This window comes from Trichoderma reesei (genome assembly GCF_000167675.1).
Source record: "Trichoderma reesei QM6a unplaced genomic scaffold TRIREscaffold_8, whole genome shotgun sequence".
NCBI classification, from domain to species: Eukaryota; Fungi; Ascomycota; class Sordariomycetes; order Hypocreales; family Hypocreaceae; genus Trichoderma; species Trichoderma reesei.
In genome coordinates this window covers 810,553-820,728 of record NW_006711155.1, presented here as the reverse complement: position 1 = coordinate 820,728, position 10,176 = coordinate 810,553, and the positions used below count along the sequence as shown (strand labels likewise).

The 10,176-nt window shown below is 54.3% G+C and overlaps 3 protein-coding genes across 3 annotated transcripts; 1 reads left to right on the top strand and 2 right to left on the bottom strand.

Annotated features, from left to right (window-relative positions):
* Positions 1–518: 518 nt before the first annotated feature.
* Positions 519–6,484, bottom strand: TRIREDRAFT_77616 (uncharacterized protein; the record flags this gene model as incomplete). The annotated part of the gene is made up of 3 exons (XM_006964920.1): positions 519–3,092; positions 3,143–3,603; positions 3,667–6,484. 3 exons carry the CDS (start codon positions 6,482–6,484, stop codon positions 519–521), a joined length of 5,853 nt encoding a protein of 1,950 aa, XP_006964982.1.
* Positions 6,485–7,089: 605 nt separating this feature from the next.
* Positions 7,090–8,962, bottom strand: TRIREDRAFT_77613 (uncharacterized protein; the record flags this gene model as incomplete). Its single annotated transcript, XM_006964919.1, has 2 exons — positions 7,090–8,430; positions 8,558–8,962. 2 exons carry the CDS (start codon positions 8,960–8,962, stop codon positions 7,516–7,518), a joined length of 1,320 nt encoding a protein of 439 aa, XP_006964981.1. The 3' UTR covers positions 7,090–7,515.
* A 534-nt stretch (positions 8,963–9,496) lies between these two features.
* TRIREDRAFT_124330 (uncharacterized protein) lies at positions 9,497–10,098 on the top strand (the record flags this gene model as incomplete). Its single annotated transcript, XM_006965083.1, has 2 exons — positions 9,497–9,958; positions 10,048–10,098. The coding sequence occupies 2 exons, from the start codon at positions 9,497–9,499 to the stop codon at positions 10,096–10,098; spliced, it is 513 nt and encodes a 170-aa protein (XP_006965145.1).
* Positions 10,099–10,176: the final 78 nt, after the last annotated feature.

Genomic DNA, 10,176 nt, shown 5'->3' with positions numbered 1-10,176 from the left:
GCTTATCCGATACGTCACAGCCTGGGAGCTTTTGCAGGGAGCTGCCCTGCCTAAAACGGCACCTACTGCGGCTAACACATACAACTAGCACCACCAAGAACTCATCAGCCTCCCAACCAAAGCCCTCGTTCTTGTCAGACCAGCAGCAATCAAGATTACCTGTATCCCATGTTTCCTTCTAGATGGGCTTATCAATTGAGCGATATGTAACTAGTAGGAACCTAATCTTATATTCACATGTAAAACGACGCCTCCACCAGGTACCTATCATGGCCGATCACGGACGTCAACCTCAGGTACCTCATTACAGACGGAATTCCATCTAATCAGCCAGTATAGGTAACCAACATAAGGTACATGAAAGCTTCTCTCATTGCAATGGATGCACGACAGACGCACATCAGAAACTCAAGGCAACACCCTTTCTCATTCTATATGCCATTGGTATCCCTAACGCTATCAAAACCATCATAATCGTAGATTGAACCATCCCAAGCCTACGTATAAAGCAAGCGCCTTCACTGTTCGTGCTGCCGGGCTACCATCCATGCCTTTCCCTTGAGAGCCTCAATAGCACTATCTCTCATCCACCACACACCCTCCCCTTCGTCCTCCGTCTCGTCATGCTGCGCGGCAGCTTCCTCGGCGGCCGTCGACTCATCCTGAGATTTTGCCGCCTTGACGGTACTCTGGCTATCAGCCATAGATGATGACGAATGCCGGAGATTCTCTCGAGCATCCCCCCAAGCGAAGAGCAGCCTCGCCCCCTCGAGGCGCTCTCTGTCACCGCCTTCCTCTATTCCCCGCTCCATTTCCAGTCTTGCATCAACGGCGCTTCCGATACCGCCTTGCTCTTCATCACCGGTATCCAACAGGGCTGCCTTCTCTGCATAACTCAGGTCTCGCAAGGCATCCAGGTTGAGGACCCATTCCAAGGGATTCTCGCCCTTTCCTTGCTCACCAAGAGCTCTCAGAGTGGATGTAAACGCGCCTTCTCGGGGTGGCCGCCTTCGAAGGTAGAGGCTCTGTGTCTGCGCAAAGGACTTTCTCAATTCTTCATTTGAAAAGTCGAGTTCAACGTCCCAGAACTGCGGGCCCCCAGCAGTAGTCACGCTCGAGATTTGATCAAGAGGGGGTAGTAGGCACGGCGTCGTTCTGTACAGCACCGATTCAATCGAAGAGCCGCCTCGCATCTTGATATGTACAGGTACAGAAACTGGTTGCCCCGTAAGAGCATCTTTGGCCACGAGACAGCGCTGCTCGGCCGCCAGTACCCAGAAATGTCGAAACGCCTGAAGATGAGACCGGTTGTCCATAACATTGACCGGGAAGATCGGGTAGAAGGCGACCAGTAACGCAGCAATTGCCTTGTTGCTAGAGCCAAAGGTCGCGGTGCCGCAACCAAGGAAGAGCGCCCCGATCGCCAAATGGGCTGCGAGATGTGACCCGTAGGGCGTATCAGGATCGTCTCTTCCATGCAGAGCGCGGAGTCGACGGAGGACAGGGATATCGCCTGTGCCGGCCATGACAATCGAGCAAGAGACTGCGAGGATGTCCTGGCACATACGAGCATTGGTTCTGGCCAGTTCTTCATCATAGAGCGGAGCGGCATCTGGGTGCATTCTAGGCGTCGCAGGAAGCCCGGTGATGCGCATGAACTGATCTAGGTAATGCAAGAGTAGATCCCGTACCTTGGGAGAGGCGCTTCCGGAGAAACGTAGAGCAATGGCAAAGCAGAGGCCTGTCAGAATACTGAAGAAGGGCAAATCGGACGATCTCAGCTTGGTCGTGCTCTGCAGCTTGTGACGTGAGCGATAGGGCGCAGGAAGGTTCTTCTGCACCCAGCCAAAAGTAGGTTCGATCTGAGACCACAGAATGAGATTTCGTGTCATGGTTCGTAGAAGGAGAATGTCAGGGCGAACATAGTCAAACTGAAGCACAGACTCCGGAATGTCGATTTTGCGTGCCACGATTTGATCTTCTGACTTCATAAAGATGAGTGCAATGGCCATGACCGCGCCGGCTGAAGCCCGGTCTAGAACATGCACAATCTCAACGTTCTTTGTTGCGGTGGCATGCGTAATGAGTTTCTCGGTGAGGCGCATGTCTTGCAAGCCTTTGAGATCATTTCCTTTGCCAAGATTGATGAAGCCAAGTGCAAACCCGGCGGCAAGGCGGTAGCATTCGCTCCTCAGAGGCTCCTCTTCGTCTTCGTCGTCAACATGCTCAATCTCCGAGAGCATGATCTCGCTCATACGCCGATGCTGGCTACCACAGTACAGGAGACCGATTCCCATGATGCCAGAAGTTTGAGTGAGGGGTGACAAATTGAGCTCCGCCGCCCCCCGCGGCAGCATGCGGGTGGCGTGGACAGAGAGGAGGCGCGTTATCAGGGAGTCCATGGTGCCCATATACGACGCGGCGAGGCCAAGCAGCAGGCCGATCGAGGTCATCGTATGCTTTGGCGTGAGGTATTTGAAAGCAACCCATTTCGCAACGCCCTTGAGGTGTCCATTCAACCCAAGCGCGAGCAAGAATCCAGCATGCCGGTTGCTCAGATCCTGCCCTGGTTTGTTGTATAAGATCCACGAGGTATCAATGCCCTTTGCCAACGGCGAGATTGCCAGTCCCGCTGCGACGCCTTGATGAAAGAAACCCCAGCAGACCTTCTCCTCCGTGAAGAGCGTCTTATCCACGCCCACAGTGACATTGTTGGGCTTGACAACGCAGTTCAGATTGAAACCTCCAATGTGGAACTTCTGTGTGATGAGAGGGAAGCGTAGACTGTAGTAGAGAAGCCCCCGCCCCGCTGGAATAGCCAAGGTTCCGTTGGCGATCCTAGAAACCAGCTCCTTCTGCTTCTCCAGATATTCACTTTCCGGCAAACCTGGATCCTGGGGCAAGGTCACGATCCTGGGCTTGTGGGTTGCCAACAAGTCTCGAGCTTCTTGAAGGCGACGGTCATCCCTAAAGAGCGCGCGGATCACAGACTGCCGCTCCGTCCCTTCGCCTTCGTCATAGCCCTGGCTATTTGTCTGCTCAACGCTCTCACAGAGCAGCTTGAATTCCCAGCTTGCAGTGTGTGTGGGCGTCTACTCCTGATGTTAGCAATACAGCGTAAATTCTAGGGTGTGTTACTTACCAAAATATTTGACACGGCAGGACGCGGGCGTTTGTTTGAGGTAAGAACCAGGCTGATATCTGTCCGCTTGACAAATTCCAGCATCTCTTCTGGCCAGGACGAGGGAGGGTGAGGTTGGCAGAGTGCTATAGCATCTCGAAGAGGGACTGAGATAGCTTCTGGGAGGGTGTCGAGCACATGGTTCGTCAAGCCGCATTCTTTCATAGCCTCCACCATCTGCACTGCTGTAGCGTTTGGCTGCACAAGCCTGAAGAAGCGCCTGAACGTGAGAGTTCGGGGAAGAATGGAGTCCCAGCGGCGATCGAACAGTTTATCAGATTCGGGTAGCTGTGTAGCGGCGTAGAATATGTCTGCTGGAATGGGGTATTGTTGGCTGCGAATGCCCGAAAACCGAGACTGGATCCATTCGAGTATATCCGGCCTTTCGGGCGGTTCAGGGATGGCTGGCTTTAGGCGCAATTCTAAAGCAAGAATCAATTAGTCTAAGGCCTCGAACCTGTAGATGGGAACGAGTGAAACCATACCTTGATCGTGACGCGGGTCGAGGTCTTCCTGTATCCCCAGGTCATAGATTGCTGCAAAGTCATGCCACTTCAGCCATCGAGCAATTTGGCATAAGATCACCCGAAAGTCGGCTCGCCCAGATGGTAGATACTCGGCAGACATGATATCGAGCTTTTGCTCCTCCAATAGCAAGTGAAGAGCCATGAAAATGTCAACGGCAGCCTTTCGTCTGTAGTCCGCGGTCCGACCTAGAGACGTTGGGAGATAGCCGGAGGGCCCCAAGGCGTTGATACCGAGTGTCGATCCCATGTATTCTTTGGCCAGGACAACATGCCTGGAAATGAACTTTGTGCCCAGGCCCGGTGCGCTGCTTTGGGATGAGGTCTCCTCAACATCATCGTCAAGAACCCATTGCCACCCGCGGTTGATCATCCACGCCGGGCACCCAAGAGAGTTGACTGCCTCACCCATCTCAAGCGCCTTCCAATCATCAGAGTCTCGGATGGACCCAAATGTGCCGGATGGGTTTCTTCGTTTCCGAACCGTGAGTCGTTCTGATGGAGGATTTCGGAGCTCGGGCCGATCAAGGTTCAAGAATAGCGATAAGAGAAGAATAGTCAAGGCCGACCATTCTACGTTGGCCTCGGCTTTGCCTTGGCTATAGAGCCATTGCATGACGTGAAGCCACCCTGTGTGGATGCGCTCTCCAAGCGAGTCGGGCAAGACGCTTCTGCATACATTGAGAATAGAAGACACAGAGCTGGACGATGGCCGTAGTTGAATTTTTAGCTGATGGAGGCGCCCTTGAGTGTCCACCACATCGACGACCCCACGATGCCTGGAATGACAGACGCCCACGATACTGCCATTGGTGAGGTCTATAATCTCGCTCTTCCGCTGTCTGACGTCTCTGTCGACTGCTCTTCCTCGGAATTGCAAACTTTTCGTGTCGTCTACAAAAAGGAGAGAAAGAGATAGTTTGGTCATCTCGCTCCACGGTGCTTGTATGCTCAGCTCATGCCGTCCATCCTTGGATTCCGACAACACAAGGATAGCAGATTGGCCTCCATCCGTGATCTTACACGAGTCGACCACATTCTCTCCCCTCCGCAATTCCCCCGGTAGTACTGCGACGGTAAACATCGATGACGGCTCCCTTTTACCGGAGCTCACCACAACATCCGACTTTCGCTGTAGCTTGAGAGAAAAGGTAACAAGCTGGAGGCGCTTCTCCATTACTTCTTGAATGCCTATCAGCAACTGGCCAGTCTGATGATCATTCGTCGCAAAAGGGGGCGCGGCAAGAACGAAGATTTTGGTTTGGCCCCGCGAGTTGCTACCGGATGCTGAATAGCGAACGGTTGGACTATCTATCAAGATGACGTGGATCTTGCTGAAGAGGATTTCATGCTGCAGCCCGTCGAACTCATGGTCATCGAGCCGTATGTTATTGATACGCTCATCTAGGCCAGCGTCCAATGGAGCTTCAAGGAGACTACCCAGGCTGTGATGGGCTTGGTAGACGAAGGAAGCACTGGAACGGCCATGGTTTCCGAGAGAGTCATGTCGTTTAGAGGACACACCGCCGGCCGATGACTGGTCTGGAAACATCGCTCTGTCGTAGGAGGCAGAAAGGTCTGCGCGGGCAAGCACTGAGCTGAGCCTGTGCGAACTCCTCCGCCCGACTCCCGTGGTTTCCATGTCTTGCTTCTCCAGCGTGGAAACCAAGTCCAACGGCTTTTCGGCCCTTTCGCTCTTGCGTGGCCGCTTGCCGGGAAGCGGAGCGCCGAAGCTATCGCGGTGACTTGCCTGCACGGGGGTAGATGCGCCACTAGCGAACCCAGGCTGCATGGAGCTTCGTCGACGGGACGCCTTTGTACTTGGACTCTTGTGGCGCTTGATGAAGTGATCCTGGTGTTCCAGATATGACAGGCGCCATATGGTGTAGGTGTTGGCCTCGCGGTTGATGGTGACACCAAGTATCAGTGGTTCATGGGGACGCTCGGGAGATGTGCTGGGAACGACGACCTTCTCCACGTAGAGCAGCTCCTCTGCAGGATCGAGGAAGCCATGCACCTTTCTAGGCTTGTCCCTCTTCCCGCCCTTTGACGCTGGCTTCTCTGCATCGGTCACCACGAGCCCAATGTCCAACAGCGGATCTGTGAGAGCCACCAACCGAGGCCAGTGTGACTCTGGCTGCTCCAAGGGCGCATCCCACATGTTCTCCAGCGTCATGTTGAGTCCCACCGGCAGCGCCTTTGGCTTTCCAAGGCCCTCCGTCGAGAAGGCCGTCTGCTGAGAGCCGCCGAACGCAGTCAACTGGGACGACACAAAGGAGTTGGGGGGAACTCGGGGGAACTTTAGGGATATCGGCGCCAGATTCTCGGCTTTTGGCTTCGTCTGGATGATGACACCCACGGGAGCGGCACAGGCTGATTCCACTTCAAAAGGCATGTGGACGACGTGGCTTGTCCCTGACAGCATGTAGATATGGGCCTGGGTTTTGAGGAAGACGACCAAGCCCTTCTCGAGGGCCGTGGAAGACTTGCGGCTGCCGCCCTCATCCTCAGACGTCGGGAAGTAGGTAAGGAGGGCTTGCGTGATGGACTCCTTTTCAAGATCGAACCGGAATGACTTGCGGAAGATGCCTCCGCGGCACCACACGACGCAGTTGCCCGTCGTCAACAGTTCGTCCTCCACAGGGCCCTCCCTGTCGTCGTCGGTCACGACATCCCAGGCGTAGGACGAGGCCGACGCGTCTGGAGGGAGCAGTTGCTCGTCAATGGCATGCTGGAGCCCGGCCGGCCGGTGCAGCCCCAGAGATTGGACGGTGGCCATGCCGGAGTGCCATGTGTTGTTGTTATTGTCTGGCGATGGCTTCAGGTGGATGTCTGAGTGATGGATAGGTAGTTGAGGCTATCCGACTGGTAGGAGCATGCTGGAGAGCTCTGGCAGCAGTTTTTAGTGGGGTTGGATCCCTAGCAGGTACCCAGCATGGGACGGTAGCACTAGCAGATCTACCTAGAGTGCTCTAGAGATGCCTCTAGGCCCTGAAGTAGCCCAGTACTCCCGGTCTTTTTTTATCGTGTCTGGAATAATGAAATTGCTTCAGTTGAAGATACTGTTGTTTGATTTAGATGCTAGTATTTCCAGACAAAGTCTGCGAGAACATGTCTAGAAAATAAAAGAGGTCTATACTGATGATGGAAACGTATAAACAGGCCATATCTAGTGTGGTGTCGCTACCTCGCTCACGCACTCAGGCAACAACGGCCTAATGGTCGTCAAATACTGCAGCACTGAAACAAGCATGAACGCTGACCTCACAACTTCACCCTGCCATCAAACCACGGTGTCTGAGTAGAAGCTTGACATAGGTCATCACAAGAGCCAGAGAAAGAGCGAATAGGAAATCAAGATCAAGAACCTCTTGCATCATTGCACAAAACAGTCAATCTCATTAGAAAAACGACCCTGGCCCTCTCCTCCCTCAAGAAGACATCTTCCCCATCCCTGTCTTATACCTATTGAACGCCGTGCAATGCAAACCGCATCACCAGAGAGAGGAAGAGAGATAATAAAAAAATAAAGAACATGTGATATAAAACAAGGGGCCGGTCTAGTCTTTCTTTGCTTTTTCCCTCCCTTGATCTTCTTCCCTTTTTGGCAAACCGACCGTCTTCGAGGAGCTTTGGATTGAGAAAGAAACATTGGTATTTCCTTTTGGTCTTTAAGAGCGTTCACCCGCGTGGCCGAGTTCCCAGACTCGGCATCAAAGTTTTATTCGAGAATGATACCCTTGTTCAGCGCCAGGCAATTTTGCTTTGCCATGTCAAACACATCTGCAAGCTCCTTCTATCGCTTCTCTCTTATTTGGAGACAGCGGCGTTGAGGACTTGTGTTCTGAAGAAACCGCCCTTGGTCTTCTCAATGACCTGCTGGTAAACGTTGTTGGGAGGGTGGTTCATAATGACGGTACCGTCTTGGCTGTCAATCTTGGCATCCAGGCGAGTCTCGCGGATCAGGTTCACGATCCACTTCTCGCCATCATCGGGGTTCAGGCCGAGCTTGGCGCTCAAGTCTCGAATGTTCATCCGGCTGAAGATCTTGCAGTAGCTCTCGCAGATGAGGTGGCGGGCGGCGTTGACAAAGGCATCGGTGGACGCAGCCAGGAAGAAGTCGCTGCGGCACACCTCCTCGGCCATGCGAAGAGCCTCGCGAGCAGCGTTAAAGTCGTGGGCAATGTAGAGGGCGTTGACGAACTGGGTGATGGGGTCGGCGTACTCATAGGCCTCTTGTCGGACGTAGCGAACAATGTCCTTGAGCTGCTTCTGCTGGACCGAGCTGTTGCGCGCGCGCGTGCGGCCGGTGATAACGGCAGCAATCAAATACCGCAGGATCCAGGGGCAAGAGGTCTGGATGGTGTTGATGTAGGAGGCGGAGAAGAACATGTCCAGGATGGGCTCCCGGGCACCCTCGAAGTTGAACAGGGGGAAGAGGGACCAGTGGATAAGCATGGTCCGGTGGTCAAGCTGGGCTCGGGGGTTGTTGAAGAGTCTGGTGTCGATACCCTCTCGGACGTTCTTGAGCTCGTCAACGGCAGACTCCCAGTTTGTGGACAGAATCTCGGAAGCAAGCTTTCCCCAGGTCGCAGCGGCCACCTTGTCGTTGTCGGTGGAGAGAACTCGGAACTGGTAGAGCATGTCGGCGGCAGGGCCGTACTGACCGCATCGAAACTGGAACTGGCCAAAGTCATACAAAGCGTTTACCATTTCGATGGTGACCTGGTGAGAGCAGAAGAAAACTCAATTAGCATGTCCATCCAGAATTGCTAGGGGCTGAAGGGACACGCAAGCAAAGAACAAAACCCCCCCTTCAAGGGCTTTGCGCTCTGCCAGTGACTGCACATACTCCGTGTTGGTTCTTGAGAAACTCCAAGTTGGCCACCTTGTCGCTCCGCAGGCCGTTGACGACCTCGTCCTGGGTCAGCAGGTTGGCAATCTGCTCCGTCGCCTTCTCGTACTTGTCCAGCTGTGCCAGCACGTCCTGCCTCTTCTTGGTGTACTCAGCCGGGGCCTCGGCCACGCCGTGCAGCTCGCAGTAAAGGCTCGCCACGTAGTCGGTCATGTTGGTGTCGTCCAGCAGCTTGATCTTGCCCGACAGGATCTTCTTGGCCAGCTCGGCATCGCCCTTCTCCTCGGCCTGCTCGCCCTCGAACTGGATCAGCGGGAAGAGCAGGTGACGGCTCAGGTACGGCGCCACTTTGTGCAGGATTGACGAGCCATCGGCTGGCAGGGCCTTCAGAATGTCCTCCATGGTGATATAAGAATTGGATCGTCGTCGCAGGGCAAGTAGAATCTGACCGCGGCCGGGGTATGGGGGAGCGGTTGTCGTGGAGAGGAGGTCGTCGCTACGGCTGGAGAAAAAGATTCGCTCGCCCGTCAAATGGAGGGGCAGATTTTTGGTGAATTTCGCGAATAACACACAAAGTGGTTGTGGGGGTTCCAGCTTTTTGCCCGAAGATCCGCCGCCAGCGACACTCTAGTTTTGCAGTGCATCATGTGATCTGGAGATTTACGTCGAAAAAGTCCATTTGGAGCAAAGCAACAAGGCTTGATAACAGCAGATCCGATTGGAATTGAGACTTGCCGACTGTTGAAGGCGCTGACTTTGCCTCTCAATTGGTCGACCTCTTTGATATTGTACACCACTGATACCAGCGAGGCGACCCAATTCCGACCATTGTAACGCCAAAGCAAGGCTGATAAACCGACTACCAAATCGCCAGTCCCAAACTCTCGTTTCCAACTACCTGCCTACCTACATACAACAGCATCGCAACCACCCAAGATGAGCTACCTCATCCCCAGAGCCCTCCCCCTACGGAGCGCAACCATCCGGCCAGTCTTCCAGTCGCCCCTCAGCTGCTCATCAATAACCTTCCTCCGTCCCACGACCCAAACGGCATCCTTCTCCTCAACCAAGCCCTCGTCTGCCTCAGCCTCGCCTCGCCAGAACCCCAACCAGAAAGCCAAGATCCCTCCGCACCTCCGCCAGCTGAGCCGCGCCCCCGTACCCCCACCGACAAAGACTCCCGAAGAGCTCGTCAGCCTCGGCTACATTGTGCGCCGCACGCCCTCCGTCCAGCTGCCCGTCTACCGCAGGTGGCAGTCCGGCGGCACGCGCCAGGTGGTGCTGATCAAGAAGGTCGATGGCGACAGGATACGGCTGCTCGAGGATCTGGTGCAAGGTCTCGGTATCGCTCGGGAGGACGCGAGAATCAACCCGACGACACAACATATAGAATTGAAGGTATAACACGGCCAGGCCTATTCTCTTATCGGCCGAAAAGAGACGAATGAATGGCACAGCCGACTAACACACGTTCTTTCTTGTTTTAGGGAGATCACTTCGATAAGGCAAGGGGGTGGCTGCTCGAGCGTGGCTTCTAGAGGGTGCCCAACCTGTGTATATTATTTGGGAACAAAAGAGGTGAACGAATTATGGAGAGAGAGGTCGGAATGGCGACA